A 23,267-nucleotide genomic window follows, 5' to 3' on the forward strand; every position below is an offset into this window, starting at 1 on the left:
AGCAGTATCTGAAGAAGAAATATCACAATTTGTTCGCTAATTCACTGTGTTCAAATAAATGAAGGCTTCCAGGTCATTTGAATAAGCAAGAGGCCATGTCTGCTTGCTTTCAAAGTATTGCGAACTTCAGTCTGTTGTGAAATTCACCATCACACCACGTAACATAGAAGGAACACCCTCAATTTATTTCACAACATATTTCAGCAATACAATATCAAAAAGTTATCTCTTCCTGTACAAAGGGCTATTGCCCTTATAAGGATTAAATATTTTATATACAAATGTACAAACACGTGTTCACTGAAACCATAAATTGAATAACACCAATTCACATTTGCTAGTGTAAAGTCCAGTTGTTGGCAGAACGATAGCCTATTTACTCCATTTAGGCAGAACATGTATACACAAGAAGAAAATGATTGTCCCACTGATTAAACCGCGTGTCAAGAGATGTCGGTCCCTCTTGAGAAGATCATAACTATAAGAACTATGTGGAAATATCATTTTTAGTTTCCTTTCGAGTCAAAATAAAATTATGACTGGAAAGTAAGAGACTAAATTAAAGATATAATAACACAATAAGTATTGATGTTCCAAAGGCTACAGTGCTTATTAGATTGCACATTAATCGGTGTAAAAATGTGATAGACTTCCAAGTGTGAAATCATATTCACAACACCTTTTAGTCTAAAAAACGCACGAGGCAGCTTGGTAATGGGGGTCTCCAAAAACCCTGAACATAATTTCCTGTAAAATAAAATAGAATTAATTTAAGGCCTAGTTGACATCCAGTGCCACTATACCTTAATAATGAGAAATTATGTCCACCGTAAGAGATAACGGCAATCATAAGAGGCTTAATAATAATAATAATAATAATAATAATAGTAATAATAATAATAATTATAATAATAAGTGTTTAAATTAAAATACATTTCTCAACATTGGAAATCCCCTCTAGCCTATATCATGCTTATTTTATCTGAATTACAAAAATAGGTTGTTATTATGGTTATCGTATGGCGTTCTGTGTTCTTGTTATGTCATGTAATAAAAAAGTAATAATTAAAATTAAATTGATTTCAAACCGGTCTAAGTAGCGGAACGGATGTAACGACTGGGTGTGAATAATATACAGGGTGAGGAAACGTTAGGAGCGGTTGGCTGACAGGGACAGACCCCGGGGCGCCGCCACTCTCTGCGGCCGAGTTTTCGTGGTAGAGAATGGGTACTCGCACAATCCTTTGAGCCGCCGCATGGCTCAGATTGGCCGCCTCCAGCTCCGCGGCCAGCTGTCTCTTCCACTTGTTCCTCCGGTTCTGGAACCAGATCTTCACCTGTGTCTCCGTAAGGTGCAGAGAGGCAGCCAGACCGGCCCTCTCCGAGCTGCTCAGGTAGCGTTTCATGTCGAAGGTGGACTCGAGTTGGAACACCTGACTCCGGGAAAACACAGTCCGCGTCTTCTTCTTCCTACATGGCTTCTTGTCCGTGCCGTCCTCGCTTCTCTTCCACTCGTCTGCGCCACCCTCCTTCTTCGTGTCATCGGTGTCGCTTTCCTCCAGCACTATCTCGTCCGCGCTTTTATTGTCGTCTTCATCATCTTTGGTGTCTGGCTCGGTCTTGAGCACCAGGTCTGGAGAATCCCGATCGGTGCCAGCAGACGTTGGAGAGGAGTCCCTTACGCTGGCTTTTTCTGCGGCTGTAAAAAAAACACACAACATATGCTTAATAAATGTCTAAGTCCAACATAATCTAAATGTATTTGCATCATTCCTATCATATACTGTATTCAATTCCTCTTCAGGTTTTAAAGCTATGCTGTTGAAAAGTTCGCCTAACTCTCAAACTCAAACACACACACACACACACACACGCAAACACACACACACACACACACACACACACACACACACACACACACACACACTGTGTTATTACTTTACTTTTACCACTCACTTGATGTATTTACTTTCGGGGTCAATTTCAAAACCGCACATGACTAATCCAACGATTAAACAGTCAGATAGGCCTATTTGGAATAAGGTATCCTAGTCCATACATATATCTGAAAGTCATACAACACATTTTTCATCAATGACCTAGACACACGTACTAACAGATAGTAAGTCTTTGTGCAATACAGTATGGTTTACATACCCTCTACAGTTCTTTGGAGGTGCGAGGAAGGACTAATCGTGTAGGGATACCACCAAGCCGATGCACGCTCTAGATATGCAGGTAGCGCGAACCTCTGTGTGGGGAAATCGAAGCGTGGAAAGTGAAGGTCTCCGACCTGCGAGAGTGAAAAACCGCCCTCCAGTCCGGCTTTCGATGGTGTGAGGACGGGCTTTGGTTTGGATGGCTTGCTGTCACAGTTCAGCAGGTTTTTGATGAAAAACGGAGAGTCTTTGGCCGGCGCACACGTCTCTGGCGTAGTCTCAGGCATGACAGCGTATAGGCTTGTATCTCTAACGCCTTCGACCACAAAATAAACGGGTTAAAACTTCCTCTGCAGGCTCTAGCAAAAAGACAATTGTATTTCGCTGAAAGTCCTTCAATGGCTTGTGGTGGGATTTCAAAAGTCAGTGCTCTGCCGGCGAAAAAGCAGTCAGCAATAGCGATCAAATAAAGAAAAAGAGTAGAAAAACAAAAGTAAGATTAATCTTGCATCTTGCAGATCTTGAAAGAGATCCTCGATTGAAATGGAGCTCTGCTTGCTGCGTCAAGCTGGCGCCGGATGCTAATGATGAAATAAAAATGTCATCCAAGTTAAACGCGGAAAGTATACGGCGATTGGGCACGTACAATGGCAAATAGGATTAAGGAAGAGATGGGAAGTACAGAGTGAGAGAGAGGGGGAGCGAGTGAGTGAGTGAGAGCTAGGGACAGTGAATAGGATAAGAGCGAAATGTACCCTCCCAGACTTTGCGCTTTTTGCGCGTTGGCTGGAGGCTGGAGGCACTCCCGTGTTATTGGGTTTATATAGCCCAATTAGGTGACAAATGAGGACAGACCATTAGTACAAAGGGATATGGCTTTTGCATGATCGTTGCTTACCTCATAATAGGAAATAGCTGGCTTGAAGTTGTTTCCCGAAAGTAAAACTTATCAAATGGTGTTGCTTTGGCTGTTAAGATTTCCAAGTTAACTTTGAATAAGTGTAAGCTATTTCTACCAGACACACTGTTGAAATCCACAACGAGATAATGCTGCACAAACATACAACATTTTTAATGAACAAGATAGTAGACAACTGTAGACATAAATATGGTCTAAGATACATGGAATTGTGAACATTAAGGCGGGAAAGTTTATTCGCAACAGGGTAATGTGTAGCCTGTTGCAGGGCTACGCCGCCAATCGCAAGGACTAATCGTGTAGCCATGACATTCATTCCTCTAGTATTTACTCACGATGCAATCATATTTTAGAAACTTAAATATATATTTATCCAGGCATCAGAGCAGCCAATGAATTGTAATATGAAAAAATGCGTATGGATAAAAGTTTTTATCCATCACAAACGTTTATATCGGTTTATCAGCCATAAGCCACTATTGAATCGGTGACATGTATATGTGCAAACTTATTCATGATCAAAGTAGACCTATATAACAAATCGGATAGGCTATTTATGCTTACATCAAATCATTTGTTTGTTCAATTATACGATCTCTCTCTCTCTCTCTCTCTCTCTCTCTCTCTCTCTCTCTCTTACACACACACTCTCTCTCTCTCTTCCTTTCTCTCCCTGTTATCTACAGCCTGTTGCCTCTTGGTGGCATTATATTATTATGAAAGAGAAATCATTTCAACCTTTGAATAGATAGGGTATTTTAAAATTAAAAGACCAGATAGGTATGGTGGTTCGTTATCCGCAGAATGGAGAAATGAAATATCCTAAAACAGATAATAAAATCATAACATTAACATGCATGTATATAGACTATGGAAGTTGTATGAAAAAATGATATAGCCTATGCCGATGACAAATTTAAGTTAGGAAAAAAGAAAAAAAGGCCAAAATAACTGCCATAGGTCCTTATTATCATGTAAACAGTGACGTCTATTAAGTTGACGTGACCCAGTCGAAGTCGCAATTTTGTGATTAGCTTAGGCCTATAACGTTATGAGACTAGGGGACATTTCTTGAACATCCCATGAACGTCCCCGTCACTCTCCATGAACAAGATTATTGGTAAGCATGTTTTTCCACATCCTCAGGTTTGTGTGTGTGTGTGTGTGTGTGTGTGTGTGCATAGGCGATTACTGCACTGAGAAGCGACCTATAACCTAGTGATGATAGCCTATCATTTAAAATATTCACATTGTTAATTCAATTTAGGAGGTTAAAATACAAACCTGATGTCTGGAAGTCTATTGACCATGATGATGGAGTTCGACTAGTCGTAGCCGACCTCAAAATCATTGAGAAAAGCATTGGCCTATAGGCCACATAAGAAGCTAGTGTCCTCTATGGGCCATGACAAATAACTGCAAGGGAGAGCTGCCAAATCAAGATACTGAACCTGATTAAACCCACACGCAGTTAGTAGTAGTCTGTGATGACAGCATTTCTTCTCTAGGCTTGCCTCATTACCTTTTATTACTGGATTTTTATCTATTTTACTAAATGATATAGACCAAGGAATATTTTGCATAACCCACACATAGCTACACATCAAATGTGATTAGCGCTTGAAGACCAATGAGGCTTTTTGTTGATATTGTAGTCAGCTAGCTTTAGAGAAGTAATATCAGTAGGAGCATCCACTTTGCCTTTGTATTTGTTTTGTATAATTTCGGACTCATACAGAAGACCATTAGCGCTTTGTTATTCTAACATTTTAATATTTATGGTATTTACTTGCATGAAGGCTATACATTTGGAAATTTGCGCACATTAATCCACCAACATGCATGATATAAAGTTACACCTGCAGTTTTCAGAATTGTATGTGTTCAAATATTAGTTTCTAGCACGCAGCCAGATAAAGTGCTTTCCCCCCATTTAGCCTACATGCGTAATGAAGTCTGGTTCATTAAGGCCATAGTTGAGATCTCCTTTAACTATGAGGTAATTACCTCTCCAGTTACCCATAGGCCTAAGTCGGGTGTCCGATACGAATGGACTGACACATGGCACTGTCGAGGTGTCTTGTCACCACCAGTTAGACACGCCCATTTGTGCTAATCCACAGATTTAATTGCCATGTCTTGTTTTGGTTTCAAGTAATCATCAAGTGTCATAAAATATGGCCTGCAATAGATAATTTCTTATTATTTAGGGGCTAGTTTTGACCCCGAGTTTGTTGTCATGGTCTGTGTCACATGCAGACTTCAGTGCTTATTATTGTTACAAAGCTTTTTAAGGAGAGTCAGGGGGAGGTGTTGAGATTATTTAAAGTCCTGCGAAGCTGAACTAAAAAGAAACACTCATGATAGTAATCATGACTGTACTTTTAGTAGCCTATACGATATATCAGTCGAGTTAGTATACAAAAATCATTATTCCTTTTGTGGTAATTGAGGAGTCTCAGATGTTAATAATTAAAATCCAGTTCCCCAGCGCCATCATGTGTTAGGATGGATTACTTTATATAGGAGCATACTGACAGGTAACAGACCAATAGTTAGCCTGCTATTTTGTGGGCGTGTGTGTTCAATAATTAGACCACCTGGCAAATGCTAAAAAGATCTATCCTTTTATTTTTAAAAAATACCAATTTAGTTTGTAAAGGTCATAGGAACATGGCAGGTTTTACTTATTTGAAACTTGTCTATATGGACAATTTGGACAGCCTATTTATTATGTTGAATTTTACTGATTTGCAGCAGGCCTAGGCTAAACTTGTATGACTGAAACACATGGATGGTTGGCAATATACAAAAAAAAAACTTTGTTTGGAAAATCATAACATAGACTTCTCACAAATAATCAACAGAATATTTATACATTAACTAATTAGAGAACACGTGGTGTAGGCTACATAGTACCATTGTTGAAGTTGGCCTCTGTATGTTCTTACTTGCACCTATTTGGCGGGAGGTAATGTAGGCCTGCCCTGACTTATATTATTTATATCCAAGTACGGAGTTATTGATTATTTCACCAAGAAAATGACGAATGGCATTGCCGAATGACACGGTCAGCAGGTTCTATTAAAGAAATGATAGTATTTCTCATGGTTTGTTAAAAGGTCCAGTTTAGATACTTTATAGGTTTACATCCATCACCTTCTAACGACCGGCAAGATGAAAAACGCGCACCTCACTGACAATAGCTGGATGCCGCTAACTCGGGGGTGTAATTGCTCTCGTATTATATATAGATTTTTGTTTTGATATCTTGTGAGTTTCTTTCTACTGCCTGATATTGTGATAAAAGACATGAATTAAATTCAGAGAGCTTCCAGAAGAGAAAAATGAGAGATGCTTTGAGAGGGAGCCAAGCCATGGGTGAATAAAGATGGTGGATAGACCATTTAAAGCTGTGATGTGCTATTACATCATCAGTATGCATCACAAAAATACATTTGTAGCAGAAAGCTCTGATTTTTGAAAAGATAGTTAAATAGCTCTGCTCCTCTAATGGCCATCACCAAGGGGGCTTACTTATTTTAAATATTATATACTGTGGATATACAGAATATGTGTTCACAACCATTGTCCAAACAAGGAACATACTTAAATCTGTAGGTTGGATTTGCATCTTTGCAATTGGTCAAGAAGAAAATGGACATGCAAGAAACCGCCTGTCAAAAGCATGATCTTTTTTCTTTTCTTCTGACAGCATTGAGTGCATTAATGCCCTAGACCGTTTGAATGAAACCATATAAAGGTGGTTGAAGGTCAGGGCGATGGGCTGACCGTAAGGTTGGACTATTGGATTTAAGCGTGGCATTTAACTTGTAAAGGAGTGGCACTGGCCCGCTGCTGACCTGGCCGTCACTTAATTGGAATTGTATGGGTATTGATTGGCCCGTGGACACGCCGGACAGTCTGAGTTACAGCGTGATTAGCAAACGTATCTGCTGAGGCTTTTTACTGGCCCATCCCAAGGCCTCTAGGATGAGTGAGTCTCAAGGCCTCAGTGTCATGGGTGATGGGAAGTCCAGCTCAGCAGGGGTCCACTGTCCACCTCCCAGTGGGATGGCGGTTGGTGGAACAAGTTGATGGCCAGGAATTTGAGAGGATATGCAATGAAGGATGCTGCAGATTTTCCATGGCATAACTATAGATAGACCGTACTGGCATTCACAACGTGTTATGGCACTGGTGCTATTTGTGTTTACATACGTAGGACATGAAGAAAGTCACTTGATCTACCCTGAGCAAGTTGAAATGCAGACAGTTTGTTTAATACTTTTTAACATTTTGGTTGTCAAAATGACACAATATTCAGTGAAGTTAGACATATATCATCATAATCATCAATGACATGCCCTCCCACATGTGGTGTTTGGCAGAGTTGTCTGCTTGTCCAAGATTGTTTCATCATGGACTACATACTGTAGTGGGCTGATTTCCCTAAAGCCTAAGACTAAAAGCACTTTGTTTCAATGAAAATTTTCATTTTTCTCCTTTTGTCTGCTAATAGGACTGTAATAGTACGTCATGTACGAGAAATCGGCCCTGTGTGATTACATAGAACGTAGAAGTCAGAGAAGTCACAATTTTTAATCCTTGTTATTACGTCAGATGCGGATTCTGAGATTCCACTATCTGATGCTTTGGTTCATAGGTAAATGAGGAGACTGTGAAATGGGTATGTAAGTAAGTAAATACTTGATTTGAGAGATTGAATAAGTTAGAGATGCCAAGGCACAAACTAAGAAAAGTACAAGTTAGAAAATTATCACATAGGGACTGCTTCTTTATAAGCACACACAACCTCTGCACACCTTATCCCTACCCCCACCCCACCCACATCAAAGTTTAAGTGCAGGTACACAAACCCACACACATGAAGCAACATTTCTGTTGTGGACGGTGTCAGTTGTCAGTGCTCAGAAGGGCTCAACATTTATAGGTGGTCAATTCACAGACATCCAAGCATTTGCTCTAATGCATAGACATGCACACACACACACACACACACACACACACACACACACACACACACACACACACACACACACACATTCATACCCACACCCAGATTTACAGTATAGTCATTCAAATGCATAGCATGCATTTAAAGTGGTGACATCTTAATGCAGCACTTCCGCATGCACCCTCACTGCTCTCCCATCTGTGGCCTGCTGTGGCGACGCATGTCGTGGCCACCTGGTCTTACCTGTACCCAACACATTCTCTTTCTCTCTCCCAACCCCCCCCCCCCCCGCTCTCTCGGCGTGTGTATGTCATTACGACGGCGTAATCCGGTCAGGGCTACACCGGCCTTCTTATCAGTGTCAGTGCTGAGATATAGATATGGGCTGGGTTACAAATGGCCCAAATGCACAGGCGGCAGAGCAGCCCATCAATAAAGCAATTTCTGGTGTCATAACAGCGGCGCTTTTCCTAAAGCCAACCTTTCAAAAACTTTTCCCTCTGCAAATCGCCACAGCCCCACCATTAGACTCCTGCCTTGTGGATTTAATGGATTCCGTACAAATAATATTCCACCGTAATGGAAAAGGTTGAAGTCACTGAAGACAGATGAAGTCATAAACACGTATAATTGAGAATCAAAGACCGATAAATTTTAAACTGCTATCCATTCTCTCTTTTTTAGATGATGATCTATGTGGCACAGGCATCTAGAAAATGGAAGAGATTATGGCTGGAAATTATAACAATAAATTTTCTAAACATACACCTTGATTATGCTTCGATTTTTGGATGTGGTGGGGTGGGGTGTGTGTGTGGGGGGGGGGGGTAGTGGTATGGCCAGGATCGCTGAAAGCTTGCAGGCTAAATGGCGCCATAAAATAGGTTCTGTGCTCTTTCGCCTGGGGAGCGAAGGCATGCCTGGAGGTGTCATTTTCTCCCTCTAAATGGGGGGAAATGAATTGTGTAATTTATTGCAAACTGCAGCACAGTGAGATTAGATCAGCATATCCCATCAAAGGAACAACAATCAATCAGCCTCCAGTTAACAGCTTGAAACACATAAACCAGGGCACCTAATGGCTTTCCAATTTAGCAGATTGATAGACTTATCCGCTCCCGAGGGATGAATTAAGAAAATCGGGTACTTTCACACTTTCTTTTGACAGCACCCCTCTCTACAAGGAAAAAAGGAAAAACCTCTTCCCTTCTTCCCTCCCATGGACTTTAAATAGTGAACCAGGAGTGTGTGCCTGGTGAATACCTCTGAGGAGAAAAAAAGTGGGGAAGAGAGAGAGGGAGCCCAGCTGAGTATTTGTTATTCAGATGAGCGGGGAAGCGTGTCCGATGTGTGGAAGGATCTCATTTTAATGAGCTGATTATCACAGGTCATTTAGAACTGTAAAATCAGGCGGCCATTCACGAGCCCTGTGTAAAGACATATAAATGTGACCCTGGTGGCCTACTCAACTGAGTGGAAGAGAAAGGGCTTAGCAGTACTGAAGCACTCACAGCACTAAAGATATATGAAAGAGACAAGATTCACTTCACATAGGAGGAGAAACATAAACAAAATAAACAAATAAACAAAATTTTGATGCTTATCATTTTGGCAAAGGAGTAAAATGCTTTTCCGCTGATGAGGGCTGTAAGTAGAAAAGCACTTTTTTCCCTTGATGTGCTAAAAAGAAAAATAAATAAATAAATAAATACCTGTTCTCATAATGACACACCTTAAGGAGTATTTTTCAGACTAACTAGCACAGCAACTTCAAATTAGGGGAGCAAAGCCAGAGTATCATGTTATAAACTGCACTCAGCATATAGAATAGCAGCATATACAATTCCTATCAGCAGGTCCCTTGAGCTCATTTATCTCTCTGTATTGTTACATTATTAAGGAGCTGTTTGTGTCCTGGGGAGAATGAGAAAGTGTTATTTTAGACTGTCGTGATGGCAGAGAAAGAGCCAAGAAGGGAGAAACAGATAGAGAGGCAGAGCGACTCAGTGCGAGAGCGAGACAGTGGATGAGCACAAACTAAACTTACCAGGAATGATTCAAGTGGTGCAGACCGACCCTCACCCTGCATTAAAGGAGTCTCCTTCTTTCATCCCACTGCGTTGTGTGTGATACATTTCTCACTGTGACCTGTGCTTCAAAACTTCTGCCATCACACTTAGGTTGCACGATTGACTGCCAATCATGTCTGGATTTGTCATTGCAGGTGATCTGTCTACAAGCAGAAAAGAGACAGGACAAATGTGACCAGATTACTACACTTTAGGATTAAAGGTCACAGAGGTAAATCCAGGTAAATCAGAAAACACACCCAGCTGGCTAGTTAGCTACACTGTACTCTGCCTAATAATTTAGTAGGGTGAGCTAATTGTGCAGGGAATTCAACAGTTGCAAAGCTGCACCGTAGCTCAGGTACCTGGATGTCCAATTAATTAGTGACAGTGACATTCAATCAGAGGCCACTATTTCAAATGGAAACAATGCTTGTTTGTGCCATGATTTGAGGACACAATTTTTGGCACAACTCTAACCCTCCATTCTGCTCTCTGTTTTCCAACACAAATACTTTCAACTTTCCACCTTGCCAGCAGCATTAACATGGTCGCTGATTACAGAGTGTTGAGCTTACAGAGTGTTGAGCTCTGGTCTGCATGCCAAGCCATTAAAAATCAGTTGTTATCGCAGGTAAAGGGAGCTCCCTAAGCCCTGAGTGGATCAGCAGGTTCTGATGTCCGCGTACGGGCTAAAGCGGAGGCTTCGCGGGCTTCTCCTGTGGCTGCGCGTCTATCAGGGCAGGAAACCCGAGTGGAAACACAAACAGAAGACGCGGCATGGCTCTATCTGCAGCCGCTCGGCTTCTGTTACACTTCAACCCAGCACCTGAATGGCTCATGTCGGACCACCAGGCTGCCTTATCACCCGCCAGCGGATCAGAGCAACACTTCCCCAGCTCTCCAGGGACAGCTATGACTATCTTAAAAGAGCAAAGCGTCAATCACTTACTTTTAACCAGTCAATTAAGTGCTGAGGTACAATGAGAGGAGGTAAACCAGAACAAAAAAACAGAACTACATTAAAAAAGCATTGAAAGATATCTAGAGAAAGGGACAGAAAGGCCAATGTGTGTGTGTGTGTGTGTGTGTGTGTGTGTGTGCACGGTGCAGTGTTAACCAGCTCTAAAACTTTGCTACTTTTAAAAGAGAACATCTGCAGGTAAATAAAGCATGTTTCCCTCAGTTAGAAAAAAAAATAGCGCTTTCAATTTCTTGAAAGCACCGGCATGATTTAATTCCTCCTTACAAAAGAAGGGCAGATCTACTAGGTGTCTTATTTGCAAGTCAGTCCTCGGGGCAGGCCTTGAATGAATTGTCAGCCATTTTTCTCAGCCATAAATAAAGGACCAAGCTCAGATGGACCCCAGATCAACAGAATACAAATCCAGACTTTTCCTGTTTATGTCTTTCCTTTAAATGCCAGCAGGGAGCACAATTAACAGCCTGGAGTCTGAGAGACATACATTACTCCTCTAGACCAGCTGGAGATGCAAAGAAAATCAACTAGATAGTATGGTATAGAGGTATCAGAATGGCTATCAGGGTGGGTATATTCCACATCAGATGGTATGTAGTGATCAAAATGGGTTTTGTCCTTTTTTGTTTACCTTTTTACTCATACCACCCTCCATTTTGCAGTAGGCCCAGGGATCCTCCCGGCAAGTTCATTATGCAGTTTAGAATAAAGGCCATGCATGTGGTTTTGAATGAGCGTGTGGCAGGCACATTGGCGCAGGGCCATATGTGAGGCCTTGGGCCATTGAAGTAAAACAAACAAATCAACATGTATATAGGTTTAATAAAAGGGGAGTCCAGTATTTAGTCTCCTCGGAGTCAGTGGAGGGAACCCATACATCTTACTGCTTATCCGTTTTCTGTCGTGGGCTGCCGTTTCACCTCACCCTCTCTCCCTCACCATCTGTTTGCAGAGAAGGTGTGCTATTCAGGATCTGTCCATTACGCTTAGGCGCAAAGAAACATTGATTATTTGTAAAAACATAAGTGCAAATCAAACCAAAGGTGCTCAAATAGATGAGTGGCCCCCTGTATCTGCACACACATGAGAATTGAGACAATTATTAACCGATTGACTTTGTGATGGTCACATTCTTTTTCTACCTGTCTTTTTTTTGTCATTTTTTTGCTTTTTTTATTTATTTTTTTTGCTTTCCCCTTTGCAAAGACCTTGACTGAATTGTCATTCCCTTATGGCCATTTCCTTCTCTCTCTCCCTCCCTCCCTCTTTTGTTCTCTCCTTTCCTCTCTCTTTTTCTGCCCTACACTGTGCCATAAAGGAATTTATTCCCAGACTCCAGATGAAACCTTTCCCTCAGCCTCTTATATATTTTGCTTTCTATTTCACTTTAATAGCGAAAAAATTGGTTACATATTCTTTTACAGCCCTCCAATGCCATTATGGCGCCTGTTGTCATTCGATTATTTATGGAAAACTATTTCATGCTTACTTACATTTGCTACTTATTTTCCCCGCGTGGCCTACAGCACATTCAACCCATTCCAGAAAGCCTTAAAGCCAATTCTTTACCAGTCTACGGGTCGGCCCTTCTCCCCCTTCCCGGGATTGAAATGCCACAGAAGGAGGGGAACAGAGGTTGGGCAGGGGCTAGGTATGGGTAAGGTAAAGGAGGGGCATAGAGAATAGATAGACCAGAGTCGGGGGAAAATGGAGGTGAAACAAAAGGGAAGAATAATAGGAAGAAAATGCACTGAAAGTTAAGAGAATTAAATAAGGGTCCTAAAAAGACCTAAAAAGAAATAAAAAAAAAGGTTTCATAGCTCTCATAACTCCATAGCAGAGATGTGGAAGAATCAAGAATACAGAGAGGATGAAAAGACGAAACTAGGAAATAAGAAGGATGCTAGATAGTCATCTTAAATAATGTGGGTGTGTGTTTGAGCAGGTTCAGTCCCCCAAAATACATTTTCAACACTAACATACAAACAGGGGAAATGTTATAAACTATAAAGCGGATAAAGACTCAAATTAATATAAATACTGAACATATTTTAAGTTAAAGTATGGATTTAGGATTTTAATGCCAATGATGAAGGATGGTGTGCTATCCTTCCTGGGTTGCCAAAGCCTCACCTTCCTTAGTCTGCACAACATCACCATGTTCTCTTCTCCAGTTTGAGCGGGGATGGCTGGTTTGTCACTGTCACAATGGCCAACGAGGGTAAGTAATGATCCCACCCAGTGTGGCTTGACAGCGGGACGCATTTCCCCTTCACATTCCCTCCCCAGCCAGTGAAAGGTCCAGCTGGACACAGCCGCAGATCGATACGGGGCAGGGGGTCAAAGTTCAGTCATTTCTCCCATTATGGCCCCAACTGCTCGCATCATCTCCTGGCTAACGATGCCTGCAGTACTGGCCTGGGTCATTTGGGTCTCAGAATGTTGCTGTTTTGTTCCTTCTCCCTCTCCCTTGCCTACAGGACTGTATATAAAATGGAAAACTTTAATACACAGAATAGTACTCACAGTTTGTGCTTTTATTCCCCGCCTCTTTAACTTCTTCCCTGTATGAATACATCTAACACTTCACAACACTGATCTATACAAATTGAATAACTCATTTATAACTATCTTATTAATTGCTAGTCAATATATACCAAGTAGCTAATTATATGTCGTACCTCAGTCTGAGGTCCCCTACAAACCCATCCACTCAGCCTGTAGTGGTTTCCTTGTCTGAGTGAGTCATTTTGGAGACCCTGGATATCCTTCTGCTCTTGATTGTGTTGGATCAATAACCAATACATTCAAAGGGCAGCCCTCTCATTAGCTACAATTAATCTGAGACCTCCTACATGTGCTAATCAGTTGTGCTAACCAGCACCCCTCTCCAATGCCTTAAAGTATACTGACACAGACACTATTCATTTAGAGCACAATATGGACTGGCCACAGGACTTACGGTCTAGTTTGCTGTTCATCACTTAAAATGAAAAAACACCACTATCTGGGACCCCAGGCAACAAAGGCTTTTGCATGAGTGCAAACTATAAACATGCAATTTGCTAATTAGTTGACACCACATCAAATAATTGTATACTTAATGTGGGCGTTCATAATAATACATGAGGGGCACAAATGAGATAGGGATAGTGAAAATATCAAATAATGATACTTACCACATTACTAGTGGTAGGCCTAGGGCTACCAATATGGTCTTGTCTAACAATGGTTCATGGGCCACGGTAAAAGCAAAGAAAGCTGGAAGGCAACGACAAAAACACTTATCAGGGGTGGATGAGGGCCCTGGGGGCTTGGCCCGACATGTTTGGTGCGGCTGCATGTAACCAGCGGGCTGTGAAGAGGCCGAGCGTTTTAAAGATGTGACAGAGGATGCTCTAAATTATTTGACCAGGGACAGCGCTATCCATTAGGCCTGCTCTCTGCAGCCGATGTGAAACGCTCGTATTGGGGCAACTGTGCGTTCGGAGATATCATTCAAGACGATGAACTACAGCTGCAGTCTGACACGCGAGAAAAATGCCTCCACTTTTCAGGCTGTACAAATGGCGTTTGGCTGCGATAACTCACGAGTGGACACTTCATTTCACGTCGAGAGCGACTGGACCCAGTCACAAGCTATTATACCATCTTCTTTATTAGTGGCCTGTAGTTTTGGTGTTGGGCCCCTCAGATAAATACAGCTAAAATGCCACTTCACTCAGAAATATTGGACCATTCCTCTCGTGCCTGCTGGGTCCAGATGGCAACCTGTTTCAGGTGTTATAAACCTTCTTTTGAGGACACGTGATCGTCGTGCCAGATATCACTCACCCTGAGAGTGCCATCATATGCAGGCCAATAGAAGTGATCAGTAGCATTTCCTCCAGGCTTCCCGCCCAGGAATCACAGTCAAGATAATTGATTACCACTTTATTATTTAAAAATTGCTTGCAGAAATGAATATTAACTCAGGTGAAAAGGAACAAATGGCTTTGCGTATACCTGAGAATGCCACCCATTTATGAGTAATTGTCTCATTCGTCATCGGTGACGTCGTGTTTTATGGATGTAAAGTCCCTCCATCGTTCCAGAGGAAAGAGCCAAGCAGACAGAAGAAGCTCGTCACCTATGAAGTTTGAATCCTTCCTCTGCAGTGGCCTGGTGCGTTGCTACGGTGACGAGGGGGACCATTCAGACTTCATGCCTTGACAGCAGTTTTATCGTGCGTCGCATCATAAAGTCACGCCGTTTGCGGTACGCATCCCCGACACTTTTATTAAACACCTATTCAGTCTGCGTGGGGCTTGAGATCTGTCCAGATAAATCCTCATGAATAGTATAACTGTCTGTCGGAAGACAGTCGTGTCATAGCACACGACGACAGAAACGATGCATGGCAAGTCAGGGTTGGAGGTGTAATTTCACCCGTGAAAAATGTCTTCACTCGCACACGTAGCCTATATTAATTCATTTGTCCCCAATGTTATATGTTTGCTTTTTTGTTGTTTTCTTTGTCAACAAAACGACATACATTTTTTGAGGTCTCGGATGAGCCCAGATTTTTGTGCGTGTTTCTGTCATATGAAATTTGCACATTTATCAGGAGATTAAAATAGCACAAATTTGAATTCTGTGAGGAGGACATTTTCTCTGGCACACGCAGGAAATTAATCAGGAAAAAGAACCTTTGTGTGGGACGCATTGCTTTATCACGCCTAATCTGTTCTTTGTGAAAATGTGGCTCGCCCCAATCCTTGGCAATCGAGGACAGCATTGCAGCTTTGTGAAAAACCACTTGTTCCCCCGGAATAATTAGAGATCTCATAACCGCATTAAAAGGGACGGCTGGGGGAGGAGAGTGGAGACTGAAGCCTTGTTTGCCCATTTAAAGTGTGATCCAGATAATGGTGTCTCATCAAAGGTAGCAATTACATTCATTACACAGAAGGCTCAGCTCAGCAGCAAGGAAATTAAGTGGCGAAAGAATGAAAAGCTTAATATGTACTTCCTTTATCCCAGGCTGTCTCCTCCCTTCTTTTTCTTTAGCTTTTCAGGCGCCCCTGTGTTGAATAAAGAATGGGCGGGGGTTTCAAGACATCAATAGTGTCGGGGTGAGAAGAATAAACCCCTGGCAAAGCCCTCCTTCACCTTTTTCTGTGCTTGCGGTCTGCCGTTTGCAGTGGCTCTGGGACCAGGAGCATCACTATAGCTGCACTTTTCAAATATGAGAGAAAGGCTTTTCTTTAGAGTGAATGTCCTCTATGGCTTTTAAATGAGCTCAGCATATGACAGGAGTCTCTCAGAAAAAAAAGTGCTAAGGGGGCCTTCTCCAAATTAATACCCTATTTCTTTTCAGGGGGAAATTAATTGTTTCGTGTTCTATAAAACCACAAACAGCACATAAATCAAGCAGTCCAGTGGAGAAGGAAGCTCTTTCTTTTCAAAGCCATTTAAATGTGAATTAGGGCAAGTGGGTGACTCCACGAGTCTGCCCTCCCACCCCCACTGACAAACAACGTTCAGGAGCAGGTGTAGTTTTAGATCTGTCATGAATATGTCCTATACCAATTAAAGGAACACACTATGACAATTAAAACTAAATTTACCATTTAACAAAATCACAGAACGATATAAAAAAGTAATGGGAATAAGCAAGTGTCTGATGTGTACTGTATACAGACACACTTATCCAAACTGAAAAATAATATTGCATTAAGATCGTATTGGTATGTGCAACAATAAAATATTTATACAATCACAATATCATTACACAACACAGTCCCCTTTCGATCTCTATGCATCATGTTACAGTGCACTGTTTGGTCACAACCCATAGCAGTGTGGTAACATGTAGGCCTACCATCAGACAACATTTCAATTACATTTGACCACCTGCGATCACAACAATGAGATATCCATTACTATTTGGCTTACCCTAGGATAAGAATACAATGGAAAATAGTTCTGCTTCATGGTTTTACACACAGGAAATTCTTCTATATTTCAGAGGCCTTTTTAATCATTGTGATAATTAGTTGCTACGAATAATTTTGAAGTGTGGTGCTAAAGGAACAATAACACTCAACAAGAGGTGTACTTTCAGAACTCTAATTAATCTTTCTCAAACTGACAAATTATTGTCACCCCTTGTGAATTATTTAAAAGGAAGTGGCTTCACTGGAAACCCGAGCATAATTAAATTGCAATAAAATAACATTAGTGCCGACAGGCCATTAGAAGGTGCTGTAATTGACTGCTGCAGGGGTCGTAGTTCAGCCGGCGAAGGTCGCCTGTCACGTCGGTGGAAAAGCCCTGAAAGCACTTGTTTCCCTACAGTCCACCTGGGTGTCCAGTTTCCTCTTATATGTCCAGTTCTGCCACTGTGTTTAAGATAGCAATATTTTATCTGATCTTGTGAGGTCATTGTTATCTGGATGTGTCATATGAAATATGTATGTTGGATTTGCAGTATAGCAACAGGGAAATCATGTAAACAACTTTGAAGATCCATATTGTGCCTTCAAAATACCTCTAAGCTGACCTTAATACTCAAGCCTATATGTGATATTACAGCAGGCTACATCATGACACAAAAAAATCCTCTTAGTAGTAAGGCCTACCATTAATTTCACTAGGCCTGTATGGGAGAGGTTTCTTGGTCCTGCTAGGGTCTCATGCTTTGTTATCATATGCCATCTAGTGGTTTCACATGAAACATACAACCACACTTTCCATTTTTTTTTTTATTGACGGCAACCAATAAAAATGCCAACATCAGCTTTTACATTTTACAAATAGTATATTTGATACAAATGTTAAATCCACACTGATAGACTCAAAAGTTATTAAATCCACATTGTTCTCTCAAAAGTTGAACTGAATGGCTGAATACAAACAACTAATTACTGTACATTTTAACAACAACAATTACGCGTACACTGCTCCCTGCTAGGGCTAAATGGGTTCATGTCTCTGTGCCTTAGGCGTGGTGTTCTTTACACAAAAAGTAATGCTCCCGTTACATGGCTCTAAGGAGTGTCAATGCAAAGGATACAATGGCCTCACTCAAACTGGTCATTTGTCACACTCTCTTCAATGGTTTTCCAACAACTTTGACACAAATGGAGCAACACGATCCTCAAACTTCATGGTTCTTTAAATATTCAACACAATCAAACTTGAATGAGTCAATCTAGCTATTTAAAGTAATGCTTTGGTCATGGGGAAGCAACAACACTAGCACTGCATGTAATTTAGCCTAGACTTTGTAGAATGGGCTAAACCTACAGAAATAAATGCTAAATGGGGTTAAAAACAGTCAATTTTCCAATTCATGCAAATAAATAACAGCTTCCTTCCTCATGGCATCACCATAAACAGCTGACATCTCTTGTATGACTCACTTTTGTATACTCTTGTTTGCACTCTCAAACTGAACTTTATGTGGGCTACAATGTTTATCATATGTGTGATCATTACTATTGTGGTGCCTTAGTATTCAGACCTAATATGATATATCTATATAATACTATATATGTAGCGTATGATGTATACTGTCTGTAGCCTGTATTGTACACTGTCTGTAGCCTGTATTGTACACTGTCTATATTGTCAGCCTAGACTATATTGCATGTATTTTGCATTGTCTTTTGTATAGTGGTCTATATTGTGTTGCCTATGGTCTACTGGAGTCACCAACGGCCAAATACTAAGTCATTGTGTGTAGGCTTACTTAGGCCTGCTTGGCACTCCTCTGATTCTGATTAAACCTACGCACAGACAAACTTTCACTGTTCTTACTACTTATTGTATAATATTGTAAAAATTGCATATCATTTATTCAATAAACTATTAAATTGCTAATTAAACAAAAACAAATGCCCTGTTCATTATTATTGAAGGGTGCCTTCTGGTGTCCTGGAAATGAATAACTAATTTGCCATTTTAACATATGTGACCTTGGAAGGGTTTGTTAGATAGATAGATAGATAGATAGATAGATAGATAGATAGATAGATAGATAGATAGATAGATAGATAGATAGATAGATACTTTATTATTGATCCCCAAGGGGAAATTCAACATTGGTTGAGTATGTTATTTTCAGAAAAAGCATGCAAGAAGAGGATGCATGCCATTTTGCTATGTGAGCATTAAAGATCAAATTGAGTAAAATATATTACAAGTTTTCATTTTTACTTTTAAATTATTGTTTTGCTAAACAATATTATTACTCCACTTAAGTGGATTGATAATTTGGCAATAAGGCCAATGTCTTCATTTATTTAAAAAAAGAGTTTTGTTTGTCCCTGAAATGATTGTCCCTAGGCATTGTGCCAAGGCTAGCCTATATTACTAACTGTCCACGACAGGGTGGATATGTTATGCTTACTCTTTGATTATAGTCCCATATTTATTTAAAAATAAGTGTGAGAGCTCCAATATATATTTCCACAGCTTGAGTGTCTACTAGATAAAACATAAAAAGACCAATTTGACCATATAGAAAATGTATGTAGGAACTATTGAATATTTCAGTCGGACCAATTACTGTGATGCACACGTGAACTCTCACCCCAGCAGAATTTTCTTTTGTTTTGTTTTAGCTTGCGCTGTAGTAATGAATCAGCTGTATCGTCGGCGGTGTTTTCTGATTGATTGTTTATTCATGACAGTTTAAAGTAGGGTGTTGAAGTTGACACACAGCACAATGAAAACTTATATTCAATAGGAAAACGGATTCGGCACAATTGAGAAGCTGTGGAAAAATGCTGGGTAGTGTCGTCGGATGCATGTATCAGCTGTCTAATTTGACTGATTTAGCGCATCAAAGCAGGGGGGATCATTCAGCAACTAATACTAGACAAACTGGATTCTGATTTCTACACGTCATATCATAAGACTGCAACAGGTAATAAATACATTGTCCTACAGTTAAGTAGCTAGCTAGCTGTGGCTTAGCAAGTAAGCTAACCCAATTCACAGTGGACGAGACGCTAGCTAGCCAGCTGCTAGGTGACAGCTTTGTCTGTTAGCTAAAGATCCAACAGAAGCCGTAGCATAGCAACAGATGATGTCTTGTTTAAACTTAAACTTAGCTTTCATCAGCTAGTGCATTACATGTTCAAACATTTCACCCTAAATCTGTTAGTTTGGTCATGTTTTGTTATAACGTTGTAACGTTATGTGTCGGTCCGTTTTTGGTCAGCCATGTCAACAGGTGAGCGAGTGGCATTATTGCTGCCTAGTGTTGTGTGTAACTTTGCCATGATAACGGTATCGTTGTCATGGCCAGTAGTGCTAACGTTAACCGGAAAACTAGCGTTAACGCTATCAGTCCAACTGCCTAATGTTTCTTTAGCGGTGTAATGTCTGTTTAACGTTAGCCTTTATTGTTGGTAGATATAGTTGTCGATGGAGCCCATTATTGGATGTCAACATTTAACGTTAACGTTAAGTTACAGCACATTTCGACGATTCTTCTTTCTTTTACACAGCTGGATACATAGTTACCTGAGTAGTCAGCTTACATCAAGCTGACAATAATAATAAGATATCTGGTCCCCCTTCCGATTTTCCAATGGGTGAAGAGAAGCCGGAGACCTTAGATTTTGTGAAGGACTTCCAGGAGTACCTGAGTCAACAGACACAACATGTCAACATGATATCAGGATCTGTCAGCGGCGTCAAAGATGTAGATGAGCTTCCTGGAGGTAATCTTAATGTTATTTAACGAAAACTTCATTCTGTGCTGCCTTCATTCAGTTGTGTGGTATCTGTAGTAATTCTAAGAACTTAAATAGCAATGCAACTGTACACTGAATCAGGATTCAGGTTGTTTTCAAAAAGATTCCAATACTGTCATGCAACATCTTTAATTGTTCATAGATATCAGTCAAAATGGTCTGGATCATCCCTCTGTGGATATAACTTTGGATGACAGCTCAGGCATATTGGTGGACGGCTTTGAAAGAACCTATGATGGCAAACTGAAATGCCGCTACTGCAACTATGCTACCAGAGGCACAGCACGGCTTATCGAGCACATCCGCATCCATACAGGTGAGTGTGTTTAAGTCATAGGCAAAACAAGATCTTTATGAACAACATCTTGAAGATGAATATTTAGGAGTAATAGTATACCTCATGGTTTGGACTCACCATGTTTTAGATTTAAGCCAGCTAAGAATGTTGTCTTTCAGCCAAAATAGCTGTAGTGTGTAATTTATTGACTAATTTTTGCATGTGCTCCCCATCATTTTTCTCATAGGTGAGAAGCCGCATCGATGTCATCTGTGCCCTTTTGCCTCTGCATATGAGCGCCACCTGGAGGCCCACATGCGTTCTCACACAGGCGAAAAGCCTTACAAGTGTGAGCTGTGCTCTTTCCGCTGCAGCGACCGTAGCAACTTATCCCACCATCGGCGGCGGCGTCACAAGCTACTGCCCATGAAGGGCGCACGCTCGGCGCTCTCCCATCGCAAGGTGCTGAGTGTCTTGCAGAAGCGCGGCGGCTCTCTGGGCTACGGCCGCCGCCTGCTCATCAACCTCAGCCCTCCCTCCATGGTCATGCAGAAGCCCGGCCCTGACCAGCACCACCTAGCTGACTTCAGCCATGAGCTGCCTTCCCACTCCAGCCTCCACCAAGACGCCTACGACGGCCTTGGCAAGGTGCAGCCCTCCGACAGCAGCAGCAGCGGCGGCGGCGGGGAGGCCAGCATGCACCGGGAGCCGCACGACCTGTCCATGGACAACCCGCTCAACCAGCTCTCCACACTGGCCGGCCAGCTAGCCAGCTTGCCGCCGGACGCCCACGGCCCGCCGGAGTCGCCAGGCGCCGAGTCGCTGCCGGACGAGAAGCCGTCCTTCCTGGTGCAGCAGCCGGCGGCGGCCCCCGCGGCCGTGTCGGTCAGCATGGCGCAGGCCTCGTCGCCCATCACCCCCGAGCCCCGGCCCACTGCCCACAGCAGCTGCAGCCCTGGCGGGGGCCCGGGCAGCGAGAGAACCAGCACGCCCAGCGGCATCACCAGCCAGCCGGGCACGCCGCCCCCGATGCAGGACCCGCAGATGCCACAGCACTGCCCGCACTGCCACATCTACTTCCCCGACAACATCCTCTTCACCATTCACATGGGCTGCCACGGCTACGAGAACCCATTCCAGTGCAACATCTGCGGCCACCGCTGCAGGAACCGCTACGACTTTGCCTGCCACTTTGCACGGGGCCAGCACAAGTAGTGAGCCGTGGCTGGTGGCAGCCAGGCAGGACACAGCTGTGTCTGTGGGGTGCCTTTCTCACAGAGTACTGTAATATTAGATGTTGTGCCCAAAACATTCTAAAGTGGAGCATTTATATTGATCCGCTTTGAACCTCCTGTACTTTTTAAGGATTGTTTTAAATGTAACTTTATAACCTGTTCTTTGTCACTTTTTATTTATTTTTTGAATATTTTTATGAAATGTTCCTTTATTTACAAAGGTGGATAACATTATATGCTTTTAGCAAGATATTATATATGCTGATTTCAGTTTAGTGCGATTAAGCTTTGGTGAATTTCTGTGTGTGCAGCACAACAGTTATGATAATGTAACTAAAGAGTGCCTCTGATGTTTATTTTACGGTCGTTCCATTTCATCATCACAAAGTAAGGCATAGCACAGTATGTTGTGGACAGATGAATTAAATAAGAAATGTATTCATTATATTAAGGTTGCTTGGTACAAAGCTTGTATGATCAAGTTCAGGTTGCTGTTTCTGTTTAAGTTGAGGATGTGGTGGAGTGACCAGTAGTGTTGATCTGTCTTACATTGTTAAAAACCCTTCAGAGATTTCAGTAGAAAAAAAAAAAAGGAACTCAAGTGATGACGTCATGTGGATGTGATTTGAAAACCAGACCTTATTGTAAAGGTTGCCCCCCTGCCCCCATTTCTCGTTCCCTTATCATGTAATATCTACTTGCCAAGTACTACCAGAGTTGCCACATGTTGGTGTTCATGTTAATATCCGTCTATTGTTTAGCAGAGTTATGATCAAAACACGTGTGTCCAAATTTCAAACAAATTAATCATGAACATTGTGTCGATAATATAGATGTTCAGTGTCAATAAAGATACAATCTTGGTCAACTAATAGATATGGCACTTTTACTTTTATTCTCTG

General features: G+C 41.7%; 2 protein-coding genes across 2 annotated transcripts; one reads left to right on the forward strand and one right to left on the reverse strand.

The window, feature by feature from the left end:
* Positions 1 to 205: 205 nt before the first annotated feature.
* On the reverse strand, positions 206 to 2,930 carry hmx3a (H6 family homeobox 3a). Its single transcript, XM_076286519.1, has 2 exons — positions 2,158 to 2,930; positions 206 to 1,699 (listed from the first exon to the last, which is right to left on the reverse strand). The coding sequence occupies exons 1-2, from the start codon at positions 2,444 to 2,446 to the stop codon at positions 1,083 to 1,085; spliced, it is 906 nt and encodes a 301-aa protein (XP_076142634.1). The 5' UTR covers positions 2,447 to 2,930; the 3' UTR covers positions 206 to 1,082.
* Positions 2,931 to 19,677: 16,747 nt separating this feature from the next.
* ikzf5 (IKAROS family zinc finger 5) lies at positions 19,678 to 23,237 on the forward strand. The gene is made up of 4 exons (XM_076285358.1): positions 19,678 to 20,018; positions 20,605 to 20,820; positions 20,996 to 21,169; positions 21,378 to 23,237. Exons 2-4 carry the CDS (start codon positions 20,688 to 20,690, stop codon positions 22,343 to 22,345), a joined length of 1,275 nt encoding a protein of 424 aa, XP_076141473.1. The 5' UTR covers positions 19,678 to 20,018; positions 20,605 to 20,687; the 3' UTR covers positions 22,346 to 23,237.
* The last annotated feature ends 30 nt before the right edge of the window (positions 23,238 to 23,267 follow it).

The sequence above is a fragment of the Alosa pseudoharengus genome, unplaced genomic scaffold (assembly GCF_046254945.1).
Source record: "Alosa pseudoharengus isolate Yale_2024_CS ecotype anadromous, Long Island Sound unplaced genomic scaffold, YU_APseudo_1.1 YU_APseudo_1.1_scf_15, whole genome shotgun sequence".
Classification (NCBI taxonomy): Eukaryota; Metazoa; Chordata; class Actinopteri; order Clupeiformes; family Clupeidae; genus Alosa; species Alosa pseudoharengus.

Coding starts and splice junctions, on each gene's coding strand:
- hmx3a (XM_076286519.1), bottom strand. CDS start 2,446: ATGCCTGAGACTACGCCAGAGACGTGTGCGCCGGCCAAAGACTCTCCG. Junction 1,700..2,157: donor CCTCCAAAGAACTGTAGAGG/GTATGTAAACCA, acceptor TTTTTTTTACAG/CCGCAGAAAAAGCCAGCGTA.
- ikzf5 (XM_076285358.1), top strand. CDS start 20,688: ATGGGTGAAGAGAAGCCGGAGACCTTAGATTTTGTGAAGGACTTCCAG. Junction 20,821..20,995: donor TGTAGATGAGCTTCCTGGAG/GTAATCTTAATG, acceptor AATTGTTCATAG/ATATCAGTCAAAATGGTCTG. Junction 21,170..21,377: donor GCACATCCGCATCCATACAG/GTGAGTGTGTTT, acceptor TTTTTCTCATAG/GTGAGAAGCCGCATCGATGT.